This window comes from Podarcis liolepis (genome assembly GCF_965112155.1).
Source record: "Podarcis liolepis genome assembly, chromosome: 14".
NCBI lineage: Eukaryota > Metazoa > Chordata > Lepidosauria > Squamata > Lacertidae > Podarcis > Podarcis liolepis.
Window position 1 is genome coordinate 9,251,947 of NC_139569.1, and position 23,584 is coordinate 9,275,530.

General features: G+C 44.7%; 1 protein-coding gene across 7 annotated transcripts in view; it reads left to right on the top strand.

Annotated features, from left to right (window-relative positions):
• The first annotated feature begins 2,377 nt into the window (after positions 1–2,377).
• Positions 2,378–23,584, top strand: part of ATF7IP2 (activating transcription factor 7 interacting protein 2) — a 38,601-nt gene continuing 17,394 nt past the window's right edge. Inside the window, exons 1-5 of one of the 7 annotated variants that reach the window (XR_014518915.1) lie at positions 2,378–2,993; positions 16,485–17,362; positions 18,677–18,807; positions 21,567–21,698; positions 22,717–22,788. Coding sequence is in view for 5 of the 7 variants with exons in the window: in XM_083474326.1 (XP_083330452.1) it covers positions 2,956–2,993; positions 16,485–17,362; positions 18,677–18,807; positions 21,567–21,698; positions 22,717–22,788 (1,251 nt within the window). In the remaining 2 variants the exon portion in view is untranslated. Of the gene's footprint in view, positions 2,994–4,860; positions 6,162–6,187; positions 6,356–16,484; positions 17,363–18,676; positions 18,808–21,566; positions 21,699–22,716; positions 22,789–23,584 lie in introns of those variants that run through there. The other 6 variants (XR_014518916.1, XM_083474326.1, XM_083474324.1 and 3 more) reach the window with 6 other exon arrangements.

Sequence of the window (23,584 nt, forward strand, 5' to 3'; positions counted from 1 at the left end):
CTCTCTCATACTGCCATCTAGTCTCTAGACAGATCAAAGAAAACAGGGCACAATGCTAGGGACGGAAGTCTAGAAGAGTGGTTTCCGCCCCCTCCTTTCTCTGAGACAGAAAGTAAAACAAACATGATCTGGTGATCTTTGCAATGGGAGGGATGAAAATACTGACAGTCATCCCCTTCCCCTGATCCTGATCCTGAATCTTCCCAGGAGCAGGAGGACAGCACAAATTTGGAACAGTGGTTTGCAGAGGGGCACAGCTCAGAAGGCAGAAGCTGGGAAATACTGGATGGGGAACAGCTAGCAAAAAAAACACTAGAAGAGATAGAGAGTTAATAGATTCTTCACAGTCTCTGGATAGCATCCACCCCTCCTTCTCCAAAGTCACGGAGAGCTCAGAAAGTGTCAGAACAGAAAGCACAGAGGGTACAAGATCAGATTACAAGAGGCAGAAGTGACGTAGATTAATAGGGATGGTGGGGAGAGTATCCCTTAATTGGGAGCACCGCCATTTCTAAGAGATGTGTTCTTTTTTCTCTCGCTGTGATTATTAAAGATTCTAACTGGTAAGCCGTTCCTTTCATTTGATCTTCCTTTCCACTGCCACGGAGGGGTGGAGGCCGATTCTCCAAAGCCTGACACCAGTAAAGGTAAAAGGTAAAGGTAAAGGAACCCTGGACGGTTAAGTCCAGTCAAAGGCAACTATGGGGTTGCGGCGCTCATCTCGCTTTCAGGCTGAGGGAGCTGGCATTTGTCCACAGACAGCTTTCTGGGTCACGTGGCCAGCATGACTAAGCCGCTTCTGGTGCAACGGAACACCGTGATGGAAACCAGAGCACACAGAAAAGCCGTTTACCTCCCCGCCACAGCGGTGCCTATTTATCTACTTGCACTGGTGTGCTTTCAAACTGCTAGTGTAGCACGTGAAAGTAAAGTAGATAGCCACTTAGAGTGAACAAGGATCAGGCAGACACAGCTTTTTGGAGAAAGAGAAGGTGAGGTTTTATTGCTGAGCAATAAGGACCCAGTTGGAATCTTTTCCAAAAGGACTAGGACCCCGAGAAACACAAATCCTGAGGTCTTTATACCTGAGCAAATCACAGCAAATCACAGATCATGAGACAATCAATCATGAGACAGTCACGAACGCCAGTGAAAATTAGCCAATTAGCGTGCTTCTTGCCATGCTCCCAGCTCCTGGTCAAGCGCAGAGTTCTACTCCCAACTTCTGCTTTCCGTTGTCTGCACAAATGATGCACAATGATGCACAATCTGACCTTTTCCCTAGTTCTGACAGAACAGGGAGCTTTGGAATTTTTGTGGTTTGGCTCTTCCTGTTCTGTGGACTATTTTAGCCTGCATTTTGTACCAGTGTCTCTGATTCATGTCTTCCTCTTTGTTCAGGGTACAAGGATGTTTCTAGGGGAAAGGTCGGTTCTAAAGTTGCTGTTCCAAGCAGTTTGCAGTTAGCTAAGGCAAAAGCTTTCCTTTGATTCAAAATGGATTATAAAAATACTGTAAGCCCTGATTATGTGTGAGCATATACAAATATATTGATTACTGATAACTGATTATATGAATAGCATAAGGGTAGCCCTTCTTTCCTTGCCTCACTAGGTTGGCAGGAGCTGGGAGAGAGCAACGGGATCTCACTCCATTGCAGGGATTCGAACCGCCAATCTTCTGATTAGACCACAGCACCACCCGCTTCCCCATTTCCCAGTAACCTCACAGGAGTCCTTGCGATTGCCACACCACTCATTCGCCTCATTTTCCTTCTTTTATTCCAAGTTCCTCTTTTGTAAATTTTCAGCCACTGTACCTACATGAAAGGGTCATGTCTCCGCTGGAGAAGCGCTGCGGCTCACTGGTGGACCATCTGCTTTGCATTCAGAAGGTCCAATATTCAATATACGGCATCTCCAGGTAGGGCTGGGAGGGACTCTGATCCAAAAACCCCTGGAGATCCCCTGCAGGTCGTTGTAACTGACGTGGGCAAAAGCCCACCCGAGGTTCGGGCATGGCCAAGTCACTTCGTGCCAGCAATGGGGAGACACAGCCAGGAAGCACTTCAAACTGACCGATTTTGTTCCTACAGCAGCAGAATGGTAACAGCTTGCCAGGTAAAACAGGAAAGCTTGTTCAGAGCTGCACCCTGAATTGAATTGTTGCAGACCCTTTTATACATGCTAGTAAACAAGAGAATTTTTCCTATAGTCTATCTGTTAACACGCCACCGCCTTAGCTAACCACTAAGAACATCCTCCCACTAACCACATCCTATAGAAATATTTTGCAGCAACAATAAATGCAGAGCCAGCAAGTTCTTTGTTTTCAGCACATGACTTTAAGCTGTGTCACTGGAGTCAGATGCTGGAGTTTTTATTTAAGGCAACGAACACACACTTAGCAACAGTGTCACATAAAGAGTCACTTCTCTTTTTTGGTCATTGTCTGCAATGACTTAGTTGGATCGGAGACGAGTGGATAAAAACCCAGCCCTCCGCACACCGCAAAAGCAGTGCTACTTTGCCAAACAACGTCTCCTATTGTGCCTACTAGCTATTTTCCTCCTGTTTATAAAGACAAGTTGGATCCTTGTTCGTTTAAGCTTAAGCAGAGAAAAGTAGTTATGGATGCACCACGGAACATTAAGCAGTAATTTGGAGGGCAGGGGGACAAGAGACAAAATTAGCTCGTGCGACGGCATCCTTTAAGAGAGGTTAAGCTGGCTGACTTCACCGAGACTGTTGGTGCATAGCGACGGAGCGCTTTCTCTTCTGCATAAAAAGATCATCACCATCATTGCCGTAAGCATTTAAACTGTCCTTTCTCAGTGCAGAACACTTTGCATGCACGGTTAAAGTAATAAGAAAAGAAGAAGAACCCTGCTGGATCAGACCAAAGACCCCATCAAGTCCAGAATCCTGTTCTCAGCTTGGACCACCAGAGTACCATATGAAGCCCACAAGAGGACCTCAGTACAGCAGAAAAAGGTAAAGGTAAAGCAGAACCCTCCCCACTTGTGAACCTTAGCAACTTCCAGATTGGTGATTTTCTGCAAGTTTGTTCTGCAGTATATATATAGTACACAAAGGGATGCGAGTGGCGCTGTGGTCTAAACCACTGAGCCTCTGGGACTTGTTGATCGGAAGGACAGCAGTTCAAATCTGTGCGATGGGGTGAGCTCCCGTTGCTCTGTCCCAGCTCCTACCAATCTAGCAGTTCGAAAGCATGCCAGTGCAAGTAGATAAATAGGTACCACTGCAGCGGGAAGGTAAACGGTGTTTCCGTGCAGTTTGGTCATGCTGGGCATATGACCCAGAAAGCTTTCTGTGGACAAACACCAGCTCCCTTGGCCTGAAAGCGAGATGAGCGCCGCAACACCATAGTCGCCTTTGTCTGGACTTAATGGTCCAGGGGGTCCTTTACCTTTTTTATATTTATAGTACATTAGTGGTAGATTTTACTGGATTGTCCACACATCATTCTGCTTTATTTCTGTAACTATCCAATCACTGAACGCCACTTTCAATTCCTTATTTGCATATGCGGACCTGAGTGAAAACTATCTACAGTATCTACACCCTGCTGGCCCAGGGTGAGAACTTCAGTACATAACAAAAACCTTTTGAGATTTTGCAAAGCTCAACAATTTCTATGTCCGGATTTTCACTTTTTGAAATATGGCAACCCAAGTAACGAAATTGTTTCATTTTTCTTGTAGTCAGCAGTAACACAAGCTTAAGAGAGAAACAAAGAAGAAAAAGCGCCCCAGATAGAAAACTCTTTCGCAGGAATGCCAGTGGATGGAATAGTGTCAATAGGTACATTGTACTCAGTAGGGCTGACTTCTGAGTAGATACACATCAGATTTCCGGGTCAGGCTGTGCTTTAAAAATTCACTGTAACATTGTAGCCTGCTGTGGTTTGTACAAGCTAGAATCCAAGGTCAGCTTCTTATATTTACACAACAGAGAAAGGCAGCAGTAAAACCTGGAGAGGGATATTAATGGCAAAATCATAAGTCATAGATCATAAATTGTGGTTCCTTTCAGGAATTCTGATTTAGTCTGAAATTGCTTCTTCAAGGACCTATACCTTTGCTTGGACACAGGTAAAAGCATTTTAATAAATTTTTAAAAATCAGCAAGCATTTGCCACTCGTTTAGGGGATGAAGCTCTGTTTCTATGCCCCTGCTGTGATAAGTTTTTAAAAAGCAAAAGTTAACAAATCTCTGAACTTATTTACTATCCTCTGTGACTAAGTAGATAAACTGGTTGCTTTTATTAGAGTGGCAGGTTATAAACTTGAGGACAAGGCTGAAAGTTTCAGGTCAAAATCCTGTGTACACTTATCTAAGAGTTAGCAGGAAGTGGGACTCACTTCTGAGTAAAACACACATACGGTAGGATTGGTGCTGTAGATTTCAACTCCTATTTATTTACTTCATTACTTCTTTTTAGAGACAGTAAATTGGAATGATCAGGTAACAGAAAAGCAAGCAGAAAATGGGGAGGAAGGAAAAGCAGAAAACAGAACATATATAGTGAATTGTTGCGATGGCTGCGAAGTTAATTTAGAACCCGAGGGTTGCAAAAAAAGGGGGGCAGAAGGTTGCAACAGATTATTATGCTAAATGGGATGTGTTTAATCTGTGTATGAGAGAGCAGGTCGCTTTGTTGGAAATGTCAAGAGGCGTAATTAAGATGTCGGGGCAAGGTCTAAAACGGGCATGGAAATGTGCAGCTCCGTTTTAAAAGTTTTGTTTTCATGAAAGAGAGCCAGCGGTGGTGGAGTGCTTAAAGAGTGTCAGACTAAGACCTGGGAGGGACCAGGGTTAGCTATGACGCTCACTGCAAACCCTACAGCATTTCTCCAATTAAAATAGGGACGTCCTAAGGGAAAGTGGGACATTCTAGGATCAAATAAGAAACCTGGAAAGCTTCTGTAAATCCAGGACTCTCCCCGGAAAATAGGGATACTTGGGAGGATATTATTGTTATTTATTCTGACCACCTCACAGGGTTGTCATGGGAATGAAACGAGGAGGGCGAAAACCACATGTGCCACTTTGAGCTCCTTGGTGGAACAGGTGAGATACAAATGCAAGAAATAAATAGAAGCTCTTTCACTTTTAGCTTGAGAAAGATTTGTGGTGAACTTAAGGTTGTGCATACACACATACTTATTCCGGCTTGGCATTTTTCAAAGGGTTAGATTAGAATCAACCTCCTGCAATGCAGGAATCAATAGGTCCTATGTGTTCAGTTGGACTTACAGCTGTGTAAGTTTGCAAAGGAGTACAGCCTTGTTGTTTAAAAAGAAACGACTTAACTTGTTGCCATGCTTTTTTAAAAAAATAAATGTATCATAAAATCAAGTAAGGAATGCAGAGAAGCCAGTGTGCTTATCAGCAAAACAAGAGTGCTCTTTATCTGCCAAGTTGTGTCCCATTAATCTCCAGGCCCATTTCACGCGTTCCAGGTCAGGAAATTAAATTGGCCCCAAAGGATTGACGTGACTTTAAGTCGGTTCGCTTGAATAAATCTTTGCTCCTCTCTACCCCCTGGGCAACTGTAGCCACTGCCGGCCCTCTGCTGTGGGCTTCTGCAATGCACACGTGTTCCCCACGTTCACACGTTACACGCGTATGAACAAGCCGAGGAAACCCCACGTCTCAGTCCCGCCCACCCCCGATCCGAAGAAAATGCTGCTCTTTCTGGGCTGTCTCCCGCTCCATATAAATTATAGCCTGCTCTCGCCGCTGATTGGCTAAGGCGCTTGAGCGAGGAGGAGGAGAAGGGCGTGGCAAGGCAGGATACGACCGCTCCTGATTGGCCGAACGGACGTTCTCCCCAGGCAAGACGAGGTTCAGCAAATAGCCAACGCTTTTAGCGAGGAGAAGGATGCCTCGGCTTCTGATTGGACAGAGAGAATAATTGCTTGATGGTCTCCTTGCTTTAAGCGCCTGCGCGGTTAATTCCTCCGGTTGCTGCCCTTACCCCTCTTTTAACGCCACACGTGCCTTAGAACGATGGCGCCGTGAACGTTCCAACGGCCTTCAACGGCAGACGCGGCGCGAGAGGGCGGCGCGAGGCGAGGCGAGAGAGAAAGAGAGCGCGGAGCCTCCGTTGAGCGCCTGCCGCGCCTGCGCAGACTGGTGAGTAAGTGGGGGAGGGGCGGTGTCTGTAGTTTTGTTTATATCCCAACTTCTTTTGTCCAAGGAGCCCAAGGTGGCGTGCGTGGTTTCTTCTCCGTTATTCCCCGTGTTATAAACACTACAACCCTGTGAGGTAGGTTAGCCTGAGAGGGAGTGTCACACCCAGTGAGCTTGGTCGATAAATGAAGTAATATGTAAGTTTGTTCTGAGTATGAGCTTTGTATAAGAACAAACTTAGTTGGTCTCCAAGGTGCTACTGGACAGTTTTTTTAATTTTTTTTTCGACTGTCAGACCAACACAGCTACCTAACTAAATCTGAAATAATGTGTGTGTATATATACATAAATATACACAATATACATATATACATAAACATATGCAAATATATTTCTAGGGAGGGAAAATACACTTCAGGTGGTAATGGAAATAATTATCATTATTTATTACCCAACCCTTTACCGTAAGATCCTGGTTACATGTGTAAGTATGCAATGTAGTCAAGTTTTATTAGTATTAGCCGCTAATTATTGTCATTCACAATAATTGGCATAAGACTCTTAAATGTGTAATGTGTAGATTGGGGCCAGGCGGGAAATGGTTGCTCCAGGAAGACTGGAATAAACCCCCCGAAATTGAAATAGACAATATTTTTATTAATTGAATTTATTTAACACCCTATACCCTGAGGCCTCAGGGCAGTTCACAGAACAAAATCAAAACATAAAACCACAAAATCTATAATCGAAATAAAAGCAACAACCCAGTGCCACCCCCACCCCACCCCCCGTATTTAAGACCTTCATTTAGCTTCCGTGGATATACAGTTAGATATAAAAGGTTTAAAACTCGACAGATTGTGGATCCGTTCAGATAATGCGTAGGTAAATAGGTGACGATGTTCCTGTTTATACTGCATTCATTACATTTAATGTTTGTTTATTGCAGGGGACTCTGCAATAAAACTAGCAGTAATCTGGGAGGTTCAGGTCAAAGTTGCTGAGCTTTTTTTAGGAAGGAAAGTCCCATTTTTATGGGGTTCAGGACAGAAATGTTCAACTTTTTTTTGGAGGAGCAAAAGCTGTTGAGCTTCTTTGGTGGGAGCCAGTGATCTACTACAGGCATCCAGTGATCTACCTGTTGGACGTGCCTGGTTTATTCCATTTATATCCTACCTTTTCCCCCTCAAGGTGGCATGCACAGAGTTATGGGTGATCATTTGTAAATAGCGTAGTATAGCCAGTCTATGCTTCCTTGCATGTACCGTTCACTTGGCCAGAACATGCACATTCCATTCCATTAGCTATTTGATCAACACAGTTCATTATTAGTTCATCAACAGCATCCATTTTGTGGTGGTGGTCTTCAGCCATTTTAGGTCCATTCAAATAATACCATTCATTACAAAAGTAAGGCCTGACAGCTTCTGGCTAGACTACATCAGTTTCTTTACAGGAGGTGATCATGAAACGCCTGTGTTTAATAGATAAGAATGATATTCTTAGGATATTTTGCTTGAGCAAAAAGGCATAAATTCAGATTATTTCTTATTGGCCAAGATGTTATTTGAGAGAATTCGCATTGACATTTTTTAAAACACACACACGTAATATCATTTATTTTTAGCACTATAGAGACCAAATTGGAATTGAATGAGATTGATCGCAGAACCTGGAGAGAGCTACTAAAGGATGTGTATTGCAGGTGGGAGAGATCTGGAGCAGGTATTGGGAATATGAATACCAGATGACCTGTGGGGGTCAGGTTACCCGAGTTTCAAGTACCATTTAACAACCTGGCCTTTGCTTTGGTTTTATAGGGAGATACTCACTTTTATTCAGATATTTGCAACACACACAGGTGCATGTATAAAACAATCACGTTCCTCAAATATACTGTATAAACTACAGATGCTAGGATAGTGAACTGGTGTCGTTAATTTACTAATATGTGTCCTCCCAAAGGAGCCTGGAGTGGCAAGCAACAAGTGATAAAACAATACAAATGCCTTTAAAACAATTGCAGCACAGGTGCAGACTGTCAGGATTTAGTCAAGTAAGTCCTGTACAGTGGTACCTAAGGTTACATACGCTTCAGGTTACAGAATCCGCTAACCAGAAATACTGCTTCAGGTTAAGAACTTTGCTTCAGGATGAGAACAGAAATCGTGCTCCGGCAACGCGGCAGCAGCAGGAGGCCCCATTAGCTAAAGTGGTGCTTCAGGTTAAGAACAGTTTCAGGTTAAGTACGGACCTCCGGAATGAATGAAGTACTTAACCTGAGGTACCACTGTAATTGAAATTGGTAGGGTTACGTTTCTAATTCGGCCTTTTCTTCTTGGGAGTAGTTTGGGGGAGCATGAGGAAGCAAATACTGGTTTTGGGAAAATCTAGGGCCCAAAGGAATTTAATAATATAATTTTTATTTTTACCCCGCCCTCCCCAGCCAAGGCCGGGCTCAGGGCAGCTAACAAGCAATAATAAAAACAAGTTGAATGAATACAACTTAAAAACAAGATTAAAATACAACAATTAAAATATTGAAACATTAAAATGCAGCCTCATCAAAATTATTCTCAGCTGCTTGGGTTTTAATAGCCCTATGAAGTTCTCAAGGTCACACCCATTCTTAATTGGTGATAACTTGCAGCTGGGCTTGTTTCCAGCTATCATCTCCTGAGTAGTTCTGGAAGAGTCATGAGTCCCGCCCCCCGCTTTTGGATTGGTGGGGGAATAAAAATGGGCTGTTCCCTTTTCAACATGATATAGAACATATTTCACCTTGCAGTTTGTTGGCCTGTTGCCTGGTCACTAAGTTGGGACGTGCCAAGCCCGTCTCTCGGGGAGCAGGCACTGCCAGTATTGGTAAAAGAAGTGCATGGTAAGTTTTACTAGTGAAGTCTTGATTATTATTATTTTATTGTGTGGTGGTTCTGTAATTCCAATTTTTAAAACTTCAAATTTGTCTTATTTTGTGGAAATTCTACCTGTGCATTGGAGTAGAGCAGTGGTTCACAAAGTAGGTGAACCAAAGTAGGTGAACCAGGTTAAGTATGACCTAGGTAAGTGTAAATGACTCTGAAAAGCTGAAAAAATTGTCCAGTACCACCTTAGAGACCAACTAAGTATGTTCTGGGTATAAGCTTTCATGTGCACACACGCTTCTTCAGACAGGTAAAATGGATTAATCCGTTCCAGACTTTTAAAAACAACCCCTAAAACAACAATTTAAGATGAATTTTACTATCTAATGAGACCACTGATCCATAAAATGAAAGCAATAATCGATGTACTGTACTATAAAATAAGTAAGACAGTATTGTAGATGATAAATATATATATATCTTACTTGCACAGATGATAGTCGTTGTTTGGATGGGGGGCTTTTATCCATTTCCACAGTCACAATCAGTCAGTAGCTGAACTGGCTCCCACACAGTTACAAAAACAAATTGACCAAAAAAGCCTCAAAAATGCAAAATAAATAGCAAAAACAAAAGCGCCAAACTTAATCCGTTCTGGAAGTCCGTTTGACTTCCGAAATGTTCAAAAACCAAGGTGCAGCATCTGATTGGTGCAGGCGCCCCAGAAACAATAACCAACAACCACATCGGATGTTCAGCTTCCGAAAAATGTTCAAAAGCCGGGACACTTACGTCCGGGTTTTCGGCATTTGGGAACTAAGGCGTTTGAGAACCAAGGTGCCACTGTAATCCTTTTTATAGGGTAGGGTAGGTTAAGGGGCACTGGGGGTGAGTTTATAAACCAAGGAGTCAGAGGCCTCTAGAAGTTTGGGAGCCATTGGATTACAGGATCTGTGTGGCTGCTCCCTGATAGTTTTCTCTTGCTGTAAAAATCTGTGAATTCATGGAAAAAGACTGTGGTCCTAAATTCAGTGTTCTAGATTGCTGAGGCTTCTGGTATAGAGAATTCTTTTTATTTCTTTTATTAGGGATGTGCAAGCAGGATAAGTACTAAGGCACATTCCAGCTCCTGAGAAGTCCTGGTTGCTAAAGTTTTGAAATTGTACCCCTACTGGTCTATAAGTCTGGGTGGTGGCAGTATTTATCTATTGACTAAGTGGGCATTGGGACCGATATTTTTATACAGTGGTACCTCGCAAGACGAATGCCTCGCAAGACGAAAAACGCGCAAGACGAAAGAGTTTTCCGTTTTTTGAGTCGTTCCGCAAGACGAATTTCCCTATGCGCTTGCTTCGCAAGACGAAACGTCTTGCGAGTTTGTTTCCTTTTTCTTAAAGCTGCTAAGCCGCTAAGCTGTTAATAGCCGCTAAGCCGCTAGTAGCCGTGCTTCGCAAGACGAAAAAACCACAAGACGAAGAGACTCACGGAACGGATTAATTTCGTCTTGCGAGGCACCATTGTATCTCACAAGTGGGTATTTGAACCCTCATCTCCCAGTTCCTAGTTCCACTAACGGTTTCCTTATATACAGCACTACGCGTAATGGTTCAATTAGGCACAAAAGCATATCGGTTACATTTCCCATACTTAGACCAACAGTGATACCTGTCCAACAACATAGTCCTTTAAATAAGTTGGGCGCTTGGAAACTCTGCCAGACCGCCGGGGACTGGTAGCCAAGTCCGGAGGGCCACACAGTTCTCGCTGAGGCTGTGGTGCGACCCTAGGTGGCGTTGGAACCAACTCCCCTGGATCCGCTGCTGTGGGTGGAGCCTCCGCAAGTGGAGTGGTCTGAGTCTGTTCTGAAACGGCTTGGTTTGGCTCCACGCTGGCAGTTTGCGAGGGAGGTGTAGGTGGGGCCTCGCCATCTGTACGTGTCTCTTCTGGAGCCGCAAGCGCAGTTGGGGGCACCTCGGTAGTGTCCAAGTCCCCAACCCTGTGCCTAAGCTGGTCTATGTGCCGTCGCCACAAGCGTCCGTCTTCGAGTGCCACCTGGTACGAGCGAGGTCCAGTGACTCCCACTACTGTGGCTGGCACCCAAGGGATGTCCCCCACATAGTTCCGGGCAAAGACCTGGTTTCCTGGGACAAATGACCGTGGTGCGTTGGCACAGCCTGGGGGTTCAGCCACGGCAAAGTCTGGGTGTAGCCGGTCGAGCGGTGACCTGAGGCGGCGGCCCATAAGCAGTTCAGCAGGACTCCTCCCTGTGGCCGCATGAGGGGTGATGTGTTGCACGAACAAGTATTCGGCGACCCGCTCATGCCAGTCTCCCCGGTCCAGGCGCGCCAGTGCCTCTTTTGTCGAGCGCACCATTCTTTCCGCTTGCCCGTTGCTGGATGGATGAAAGGGTGCCGTTAGGGCATGGCGGATGCCCAGTCCCAAAAGATACCGCTCAAACGTGCCTGACGTGAACTGCGGTCCGTTGTCAGAGACAAGGACATCAGGACACCCATGCGTTGCAAACAGGCCTCGCAGCACCCGGATGACAGCTTCGGTAGTGGTGGAGGGCATCAGGGCGACCTCCAGCCGTTTGGAATAGGCGTCCACCACTACCATAAAGGTCCGGCCGTGAAAGGGGCCAGCCAGATCGATGTGCACCCTCGACCAGGGTGTCTTTGGCATCTCCCAGGTGTGTCCCTTAGCTGCCGGTGGTGCAGGCCTCGACTCTTGGCACGCCTGACAGGCGGACACCCAGGCAGTGATGGCATCGTCCATATTAGGCCACCAGACGTAACACCGAGCCAACGCCTTCATTTTGACAATTCCCGGGTGGCCAACGTGCAGAGCCTCCAGGACGCGCTGACGGAGTCCCTGGGGAATCACGACGCGGTCTCCCCACAGCAGACAGCCGCAATGAGCTGAGAGTTCATGTTGTCTGGTTGCGAAGGGCTGGAACTCCGATGCAAAAGGCCCTTGTGACCACCCCCTCCACACCCAGTTGAGCACCCGGCTGATGGTGCGATCCTGGGCAGACGCGGAGGCCACAGTGGCAGCCGATACAGGCGCTGCCGAAGATCCTCAATCAGAAGGAGCGATGAAGCTGGAGCCGGGTCTTCCACAAATGCTGGAAGAGGGCAACGGCTGAGGGCGTCGGCATGGCCCATTGATTTCCCCGGGCGATGGATGAGCCGGTAGTGGTAGGCAGCCAGGAAAACAGTCCATCGCAGCATGCGTGGTGAGAGGACCGGTGGAGTTGGACCGGTGGAGTTGGAGTTGGGCGAGGAGGCCCAGGAGTGGCTTGTGGTCAGTGATGAGGTCAAAAGTCCTGCCATAGAGGTATTCATGGAACCTCTTCACTCCAGCCACAAGTGCCAATGCCTCCTTGTCGAGCTGGCTGTAATTCCGTTCCGTCGGAGATAGTGTCCTGGAAAAGTAGGCGAGCGGTGCTTCTCTTCCATCTGGAAAACGGTGACTAAGGACAGCACCGATGCCAAAAGGTGAGGCGTCGCAGGCAAGGACCAGCGGCCTGGATTCACTGTACTGTACCAGCACACTGTCTGAAGAAAGGAGAGCCTTGACCGCGTTGAAGGCCGCCGTCTCCCGATGACCCCAGGCCCAAGGCGTCTTAGTGCTAAGGAGTCGGTGAAGAGGCTCAGCCACTGTGGCTTTGTGGGGCAGGAACATGTTATAAAAGTTCAGCAGCCCCAGGAATGCCTGCAACTCCGTTTTGTTCTTTGGGGTGGGGGCCTGCTGGATAGCGCGGATCTTGGATGTGGTTGGATGAAGGCCGGAGGCATCGAATCACTGCACCACACTGGCTTCCTAGAGGAGTACTGCTATGGGGTTGCACGTATCAATTAAGAAGGTAAATAAATAAATTTACTTTTGCTGGTTCTGTGCTGTGGAACGCTGTTCCACCAGAGACTTAGTAAGCATCCTAGCTGTTGACTTTCAGGCATCTCTTAAAGACGTTTTGATGTCAACAGGCCCTTGCTGCTGTTTTGATTTTTGATTAGCCAGTCACCTTAATGGTTATCTGTAGTTTTATTTTTTAACACGGGGTAGTATGTTTTTACATTGTGCACCACCTTTATATTTTATGATATAGCAGTGTGGAGAAATAAAGATTTGAATGGCAGCCGCCACCAGAGAGCCAGAATTGTTTGAGAATTATCCTGGTTGTGGTGAACATTTATACTTGTTTGTTTGTTTGTTTACTTAATGGTAAAGGCCTCTAGGAGAGTGTACAGGAGGGGTTGGGCATCCTAGTCTCCTACATGTTTTGGGACTTCATCAGCATACCGGAAGATGGATTGTAACTCGAAGAAGCGTAGTTGGTCTGGCGCTATTAATCCTTCATATCACTGTTAAATGAAGGCTGTTAGAAAAACAGACAACCCCTCTTTCTGTCTCAGGCCTGACAGTTGCTTATATTTGCCCGACCTGAATTCCTAACGGAAGCCTCTCATAGCTGCCAAGCTTGCATGGCAGAGGCATGGGCCTCCCTTGTTTAGAGATAACGCGGCTGTAATATATTGGGAGGACTCCAGGATTAAATGCATTTTAGGCATGCAGCCCAAACCATGGGATCTTAATGTCTGGTGTGATTAATTTGGCAATTGGATTTTGCAATTGCGCCTAATGCATATAAACCTCTAAAATTTGACCCAGAATTTGAGCCTCAACACAAACCAGGAACAGCAATGCTGTTGGATTGGCTAGACTGGGGTCTTTCTCTTGGCTTTTGTCTCTGGAGCTCCTGGAAGCTGAATCGAAGTGGGTGCCATCTGTTCTCTGGGTATGATGTTGTACTTCTGTATAGGTTGCCTGCTGTTTAATAAACCTTAGGCTTTCTCACCACTTGTGTGTCTTGCGTTTGCTTTTGAACCCCTGAAGAAAAAGAACCCCCTTGCCTTTGACAAGACATTAGCCCAAGCATTGGCTAAGAGCACGGTGGGAGTTGTAATGCAACAACATCGTGTTACGGAAAAGCAGCAATGCGAGAGCGAGCTGCAGCTGGCTGGAATGCAAAACAGGATGTTGATGTTTGGGACTGTACCATGGGAACAAAGGGGCAGTCTATTCACTGTACTGAGCACCGGATGTTAGCTCAGTGTCATCTGACCTGTACTGGAAGTACAGGGGTGGAGTTATTCGCTCTACTGTTGGAGTCTGAAGAGTGCAGACGCGTTTCTCTGTACTGCTGCAAGGACAGAAATAAAGACATGTAAATACATTTCTGTCTGTCTCTTTCCCCTCCCTGGGGGAGGCAGGGAGGAGGGAAGAGTGGTGTGTTCTTCTCACGCTTGAGGAGGATCGCCGATAGTGACCTAGCCTGTAACCTGCCGGGAGACGCAGATGGGGAGGTCAACAAGGAGCTTAAGCCGAGTGCCTGGAGAGTGGCCAGTTTTCCTCTGATAAGGCTTAAGATTCCAACACATCGCACAGGCACTCAGTTGGGGAATTGTTGGCAAAGTGGATTTATGGGTAGAGAGGGATATGTGCCCTCTCCAGATGCCTTCTTGTAGAGTTGTATCAATTCTCTTTCGTGTGGTCTGAATTCCCATTCCCAATTACTTGGTCTGTTCAACCCACAAGCTGAAGTCAATATTAACATACGAAACACAGAAGCCACCAAATGAATTGCCAAATAAGGGAGTCCACTTCTCAAGGTGCTGGTAACTTAATGGTGACTTAGTTTTTCCTAGCAGACCAATGTGTTTCAGCCAAAAGGCTACCTTCAGGGGATTTCTATAAAAGAGACGTAATAGGAATGTTGGTGTAATGCAAACAGTGGGTTAAATTACACAGTGCTTGGGCTCATGTCTTGAGGAGCACCCACCCCCCAAAAAGTCTGGATGTTCAGAGATAAGGTGCCAGGTGCACTGAGTTACCATAGCAACACCAGCAGGGTTGAGTGTATGACTTGCTGAGTCATTCATCCTCCCATTGTTTCAGGAAAAATAGAGACAGATCTAATAATTTCAAGAGCACTGCTTTCATGATGTCCTGTTTGCATGTCGGGATTTTGCATAGCAGCATTAGCTAGCATGGTGACGGTGTATCTCTGTATATATATGTATCTTCAGAGACCAGAAGAACTGTTTATAGTAGGCAGTAGTGTTTAGATTTGTCTTGTGTTGGAGACAAGAAACATTTTGTTACTTTGAACTGCATTGGAGAGCAGCTTTCCCCTTAACTGGGGACTCTGGAAGAAGCTGTTTTGCAGGAGAAGGATATCTCTGAAGACTCTGCTGGGGCTCTGCATGCTGTGAGGTGTGGTGAACTACCAAGTGACTCCCACAAGTAACCAACAAGGAACACCTGCAAAGCATAGTATTAATTCCGTATATACAGTGGTACCTCGGTCTAAAAACAGTCCTGTTAACGAACAGTTCAGGCAACGCACTCCACAAGACCGGAAGTAGGTGTTCTGGCTAGCGAACTTTGCCCCGGAAGACAGAAGCCGACCGGTGGTGGGAGGCCTCATTGGGGAAAGCATGCCTCAGTTTAAGAACACTTTCGGTGTCAGAACGGACTTCTGGAACGAATTAAGTTCGGAAACGGAGGTACCACTGTATAAACATCCATCAAATAGCTCCAAACTTAAAAAAACCCAACCAAGATAAATGTCCAAAAAGGCAAGTTAAAGCATAAGTGGTAACCATGATTTGTTCTTGGCATACTGCTCATGGTTTGAGGAAACTAGCATGAGCCTGGGTTCAGATGTAATGGCAAGTTTCCACTTATGGGCACCTTGGTTTTAAGAAGCATACTGATGAGCTGAAACACTTGTGGAGGATGGTGTGAGAAATGCGGATGTTTCTTTTTCACATAAGCCACAAAAGTACCCAATTCTTACAAGGGCAACCAAGATGATCAAGGGTCTGGATAGCAAGCCTTACAAGGAACGGTTGAGGGAATTTGGGTTTGTCTAGCCTGGGAAAGGAGACTGAGAAGGAGATATGATAGCCCTCTTCAAATATCGAAAAGGCTGTTGAATGAAACATTAGAGCAAGCTTGTTTTCTCCTGCTTCGGAGAGTAGGACCCGTAATAATGGCTTCAAGTTACAAGAAAGGAGATTCCAACTAAACATCAGGAAGAACTTCTTGACAGTAAGAGCTTTTTGACAGTGGAACGGACTTGGGAAGTTGCAGACTCTGCTTCCTTGGAGGTTTTTAAGCAGAGGTTGGATGGCCATTTGTCATGAATGCTTTAGCCGAGATTCCTACATTGGAAGGGGTAGTATTAGATGACCCTTGGAGTCACTTGCAACTCTACAGTTCTGTGATTAATAATAGTGTGTGGTGTGCACACAGGCCTCTGATATATTGAACTGACTGCATTTAAATCTGGTGTAGGTTTAAATTAAATGTAGGTTACCTGACTCAAACTTTAATTAGCATCTTAAGGAAAATAATGTTTGATCTCGACTCACAAGATGTAATTATTGTGTTTTAGGGTGCAAGAAATTAATCCAAACATGGATGTCAAAAAGCCCTTGCGTGCCAAAAAGACGATGACTCCAAGCGCCCGAAAGCAAGCGAAGATGCTGCGTGAAATGAAGGCTGTCCAAGCAGCAGAAAAATTGGCAAATGGTACCTCCGTTGTGGATAATCATGTCCATTTAAAAAAGGCTGAAACAAGTGGCTTAAGTCAGAAGTCTCTGAAAGAACCTAACCTTCAACCGGAATCAAAAGGAACTCTGTTGCACCCTCCAGCATTAAGGGAGTCCGTAACCAATTTAGTTGTTAATTCTGAAATGAAGGCTGTCCAAGCAGCAGAAAAATTGGCAAATGGTACCTCCGTTGTGGATAATCATGTCCATTTTAAAAGGGCTGAAACAAGTGGCTTAAGTCAGAAGTCTCAGAAAGAACCTAACCTTCAACCGGAATCAAAAGGAACTCTGTTGCACCCTCCAGCATTAAGGGAGTCCGTAACCAATTTAGTTGTTAATTCTGAAATCAGTATTTATAACAGTAGTCGTGAAGGATCCCAAGATCTTCCCTACAAGGTTTGCACTGAAGACTCTGATTTGGAGCAATTTCTGAATGCTGGAGCCTTACAGGATCTACTGTATTATTACCTTCAAAAAGAACCCAGTTCCTCATCGCAGAAGCCGGTGGAAGTACACTTGAACTCTGAGCCGCTTGCCCAGCTTTCTGGCCAATCGGAACATGAGCTTTCAGTGACTTCTCCTATGCGCAAGATCCCTGCCTTAGAAAAGGTAACCGAAATAAAAGATGAACCACTTGTTAAGCAAACCATGCCAGTATTGGAACAGGAAGGCGACAGATTCCAATTGCTTGAGAAAAATACTAATTCTTCAGTTCGGCCAGGTAATAATTTTTTTAAGTTATTGTTTATACAATCATTAAGATAGTGTATCCTCTCAGGGCAATGTAGAGTAAATGTAACCAAAAGAGCTAAACACAAAGAACGGTAGATAAATTTGAAATGGGGGGTGGAATACAAAATAGGATACTCATAACAGAGACTCATTCATCCAGCTGGGAGAATCGTTAGAACAAAAATGTCTTTGGTTGTTCCAGAAGGTGCAGATAATGGACGTCTGTCTTATCTCATTACGGATATAGGGCTAGGTGATATATCATCGAAAACCAGCTTGAAGTCCATATTGTGATACTGGCTTCATAGTTTTTGACCTGACAATACATTATGAATCACGGTGTGTGCGCTATGGAAAAACCAGTGTGGGGAAAACCATGAAGGCTGCCTTGTGTCACCATAACCACTTCTTGTCCACAATGCTCACTATTCACATGGAATACAGCTCAAGAAATCTATGAAATGATTCTATGATTCTATGAAATCGTTGCTTAAGCTTTAGAAGACCAGATTTTGTTGCTAAATAGTGGCCACTTGCGAAATTTCCCTCCTGTTGCCTCTTTCCAAGAGTGAGTGTGATGCTAGTTTGAGGCGGTTGCAGAAGACACTGTGCAGTTCATTTTAATCAAGTGAAATGACACCGTTGCTTAACTTCAGAGTGTTGGCGTGACTGAGATCACAGTACCATTTCGGGCCCCGTTCATTTCTGCAGAAACTAGAAAACTGCAGCCGCCTTTAAAGTTTGAACCCTTCTTACATAACTCTGCTCCAAAGCTTTCAGGGGGGTGGGTAGGTGTTTGCTCTTGGCTTGTATGGGATTTTTTAAAATATAACTTACTGCAAAAGTTGCCTACTTCTTCAAAAACTAGAGTGAAAAACTTATTGCAGTACTGATTCGGCTTCACAAAAATCTGTTGCAGTGCATTGCTGATGTGATATAGTGGTTAGATTGTCCGATTAGGACCTGTGAGACCAGACTTTAAAGCTCACTGGGTCACTTGGGTCAGTTGCTGTCCCTCGGCTTAACCTACATAGTGTTGTTATGAGGATAAAATGGGGAGGGGGAGAACCATGTACTCCTTGGACAGAAAAGTGGTATATAAATGTTGTAGTGGTAGTAGCAATGTTTTCTGGATTTCTTAGGGAATCTGAAGGCAGCCCTGTTCAGGGAAGTTTTTAATATGTGACATTTTAGTGTATTTTTCATCTTTGTTGGAAGCCGCCCAGAGTGGCTGGGGAAACCCAGCCAGATGGGCGGGGTACAAATAACAAATTATTATTACTATTATTATGTCTCCTCAAAGATGGGGCTCCGAGGAAAAGGAGAATTTCAGAAACTAATGAAGGCATCTTTTCCAAATGCATCAAGAAATCCGATGAAGCCAGAAAGGTTGGCGACAAAAGCTCTGAGAAAAGACATATTGCATTGGAACAGGTGAGTTGCCTTGTATGAGAAGTCGCTGCATTTGTGCTGAAATAATGAAATTAAAGCAGGGTTGAGAATGGAAAACTGTTCTGGGTGTGTGGCTTGTGCTGTTCTGGTCATCCTAAGTGTGCTCTTGGACTGATTTTTTTTTTAAAAAATGGCGGGACAGAAATGTCTTGATAGTTTTGAGTTGTTCATTTCAGCCTTGCTTAACTGCTGATATTTTTGTTTCGATAGCTCACTTCAAGCCCTCCTGGGGCTGGACAAGTCCAAAGGTAATGCTGCACATGGCAGTGATGTTGCTGTGTAAATTGGGGTTGGGACTCTCCCACCAAACTTAAGCCTTGCATCAGGGCTGACTGCCCAGTTCTAGTCCTGGATGCAGCCAATTCCCTCCGTTTCTAGCCTGTTCCGTTCTGAAGGCTCATAATGAGTAACAAATTATTTTTATTTCTTAACTAAAACTCTTTAATGAAAGCTTTATTTTGCTGTCTGATCCAGGGGCTACCAAGTATTTCTAGTAGGCATCATCATCATCATCATCATCATCATTATTATTATTATTATTATTAATTGAATTTATTCCCTGCCCTTCACCATCAGGTCCCACACAATTAAGAATAGTTAAAGCACATTACAGTCACCAGAATGTGGTGGGTTCTGAAAACGCACATCTCCAGTAAAGAGGTGTGTTTTCATTTGCCCAAAGCAAAGTTGTTATCACTGAACTATGGCCCTTTCCCACTGAAATGCACAGGGAAATGCTGTAGTCCAGTTCAGAATGTGCCTTTCTGCATTGTATGCTTTTCTCTGTATTTCTGTTCCTCTTATTCTTTTGCTTTTCAGTTAACCAAAGCAGCACCATCAGTAATAAGCAAAGAGGGCACATAGCTCTCCTAGACCCCAGTAACAGAACTTAGAGGCTGATACCATGTCAATTAGAGACTGACCAGAGCCAGTGGAAGATGATTGACAACTTGATAAGATAAAGGGAGTTTTAGGTAAACAACTCCAAATATGGGGTGTCCAGTTGGAAGGCCAGGTAAAGAGTCCATGAATATTGCAGAGATGATAAGGGCACGAGAGCATGTATTCTGAATGCTATATAGATGCCTTGAATTATGTACAGTGGTACCTTGGTTCTTAATCCATTCCAAAACCAAAGCATTCCAAAGCCAAGGCGTGCTTTCCCATAGAAAGTAATACAAAACAGATAGATCCATAAAATGAAAACAATAATCAATGTACTGTACTATAAAATAAGAAAGTATTATAGATAAAAATAATGTAAACTTAAAAAAAATCTTACTTGCACTGATGATAGTCATTGTTTGCAGGGCCTACAAGATAGAGCTGTTCCGCATGGCCTTTGGTTTGGACTCAGTCTGACCCTTATGTTTTCCCTCCCCTTACGGTTTTGATCTATGGTCTACTTTTAAAATGAGGCTGCATTTTAAATTGCATTTTAACCTGTATTTTAAATTGGTCCCCCCCCCCAATTATGTTTTTGTTGTAATTTTACTAGTGTTAGCCACCCTGAGCCCAGCTCTGGCCGGGGAGGGCAGGGTATAAATAAAATTAATTTATTATTATCCATTTCTGCAGTCACACAATCAATCAATCAGCTGAACTGGGTTCCACACAGTCACAAAAACAAATGAACCGAAAAAGCCTCAAAAACGCAAAATAAATAGCAAAACCAGAACTGCCAAATACAATGGTACCTTGGTTCTTTAACTTAATCCATTCCGGAAGGCCATTTGACTTCCGAAATGTTCAAAAACCAAGGCTCAGCTTCTGATTGGTGCAGGCACCCCGGAAACTATAGCTGACAGCCGCACCGGACGTTTGGCTTCCAAAAAACATTTGAAAACCGGAACACTCCACTGGGACTTCCAAACACGCCTTTCCCTTGATTGGGAAAGGACCAGGCGTAATTTTCAGTGCTTCTTTTTAAAGGGTAACAGTGCCTGGGTATACACTGTTGTTGGAATTGGACTGTACATTAAGAACTCTGCCTCTACCTGATCCTGGATAAGAATTTCCCCAGTTATTTCGGGGGGGGGGAGGACAGCTGCATCTACACCCTCCTGTGTGGCAGAGGAGGGTGTCTATTCATACAGAAGTCCTTAGCCCAAATCCAAATAGCTGCTTGAGGCACCTGCGCTTTAGCCTCTTCAATTGCATGGTGTGGAACACGCTTTCAGCAGAGATTTTGCAGGTACCCTCGCTTTTGACTTTGAGACATATTTAAGCTGGCAGGCCTTTATCACAGTTTTAAGTTTGTTTGTTTGTTTGATCAGCCAGTCTCACCTTAATGATTATCTGCAGCTTTATTTTTAATTTATTTTTAATGGTGTTTGTTTTATGCTACGGGTGATGTGATGCTAATGAACCGCTTCAGTTAATCAAAATCCACAAGGACTTTTGCACATGACTTTGGGCAGGCAGCTTGACCTGGATTTACGTACGCATCATTTTTTAAAAAAGTATTCCATGTATTCAAGCATCCCGGGTGCATGGAGTCTGTTGCATGGCTCTTTGGATCCTGGCCTGGGTGCATGTTGGATGCCCGTGAAGCTGTGGTTCGGGGTGAGCAACGGAAGGTGTTGCAGGAAAAAGTTTTATTTGTGCTGGACTTGTTGCTTACTGCCATGCAAAAGGTGCTGTGTGTCGAGTCAGAGCTTTTAAAACTTCCCGCTTTCTAAGAATTTCTTGATTTCAAGGGTGCATGCTTATATGTGTTGTCCCCCGCCCCCCCATTGTAGGTCAAATGCTTTATTCAAAGTCAGCTGGACAAGTCAATGAAAACCTTGGATCACAGGCTCGAACTTCTAAAGCAAAGAATCGACCACACGCAGTGCCTCCGGAAGCATGAAGCGATAGCTATTAAAATTGTAGTAAGGCAATGTTCCATTTTAAAAGCCTTGTCTGTCAGTCATGGTTTAATACATGAAAATTATAGGACACAAACTTGTACAAATGCACAAGCAGGTTTTTTATTTTATTTTACTGGAGCCTGTCGTGTCTCTAAGAAGCTGGCATCAGAAGCTGGTGTTATCAGGCATTTGCCAAGGCCCATATCCCGACAAGAGGTTCTATGATGACCTCTGGCTCTGCTTTGCCTCCCTGCTGTCACTGCCTGTCCCTCTGCCTTCTCTGAGTGTTCAGTGGCAGGAGCAAGGCAGAAGAGGAGGGAGCATTTTGCCAAGGGCCCCTGCAAAACCTGGAGCCAGCACGTTATATATCTGTATATAGAAATATGGCCCATAAGTCACGTGTTGTAGAGATCCCACTGCTGGCTGCTGTTAGACTTGTCAGTTTAACCCATGGTGTACAAATGTCTGACACCTTGCATGCAGCTGAGACCCTCTACTTGGCATGTTAAAGTGGCACAGGAAAGGGTGCTGGCCTGCCAGGGTGGCTGAGGGATGCAAAGAGGACTTAAGGGGGAGGGAGTTTTAGGAGTGGGCAGTTCAGGAGCAGAGGGTTAAAGAAGTAAGGCAGAGAAGGGAGCAGTAAGTCAGGGAAGCAACACTAAGGAGGAACAGAGAGCAAGTGCAAATAAACCTTTTTGTATGGCAAAGAGGGTAGCAGAGTCTCTTTGTGGTTGCCATAAAAGGGGTGAGAGGAAGGGATGATAGATTTGCAGTTGGCGCAAGCAGTTTGGTGGTGGGATTCCTTTTCAGACACTAGGAAAAGGGGAAGTAGCAACTCGGGACATTCAGTCAGATTTGTTAGAAGCCATTGGTCATTACAGAAACACAAATGATGTTAGAAGTACATCCTTGAGCCTACTAGCCAAACCCTTAGCTCCAGATATTTAGAGTTGCTTCAGTGCAACTGTGAATGTTGCTCCCCTTGTTCTAAAGTTTTTCTGCAGGCCAATGCAAGCTCTTCTTTCTCTTTCTCTTGCAGAAGAAAATCTCTAGGCTTGACAGACGCATTGATGCTGTAATAACAAGCCAGAAGAGAGAATCATCTAGAAAAGTAAGCATGCTACAGCACTATACAGTGGTACCTCGGGTTAAGTACTTAATTCGTTCCGGAGGTCCGTTCTTAACCTGAAACTGTTCTTAACCTGAAGCACCACTAGCTAATGGGGCCTCCTGCTGCCGCCAGAGCACGATTTCTGTTCTCATCCTGAAGCAAAGTTCTTAACCTGAAGCACTATTTCTGGGTTAGCGGAGTCTGTAACCTGAAGTGTATGTAACCTGAAGTGTATGTAACCCGAGGTACCACTGTATTATACTACAACACTCCATCATCGACAGAAACAACTATTGCTAAGCCATTTTCCCAGTGTCTTAATTCTCTTGAGCTCAGAAACTGCTGCAGTGCCTCAAGGTGACCAGTGCAACACAGTCATATGCATGCACTGTAATACCATATGTGTTTGAGTATGACTGGTTAGGCGTGCAGAAGGGAATCTGCAATGGATTCTGCGCCTTGAAAAAGAAGTTCTGGCTTCACTTCCTAACAGAGTGCCTGACAGGCCACTGCAGGGAGGTTGGAATTTTAAAATGTGAAGGGGTTGAGTTGCCTTCTAGGGAAACTAGCAGTGCAGCAGATGACAACAACAAAGCCTTTATTTTTTGTGGTGGGGTAAGGCTTTATCTTTACATCTTTAGACAGCCGGGTTTTAAGAACAGTGGAGAGCATCTCCTGTGTCTGCTTTCACAGCCGCAGTTCCCAATGTTCTTCACAGACAAACTGAATGAAGCAGTGGTCTGTGGGGGACCCATGATCTAATGGGTTTAAGTCAAAAGTTTCAGGTGAGCATCAG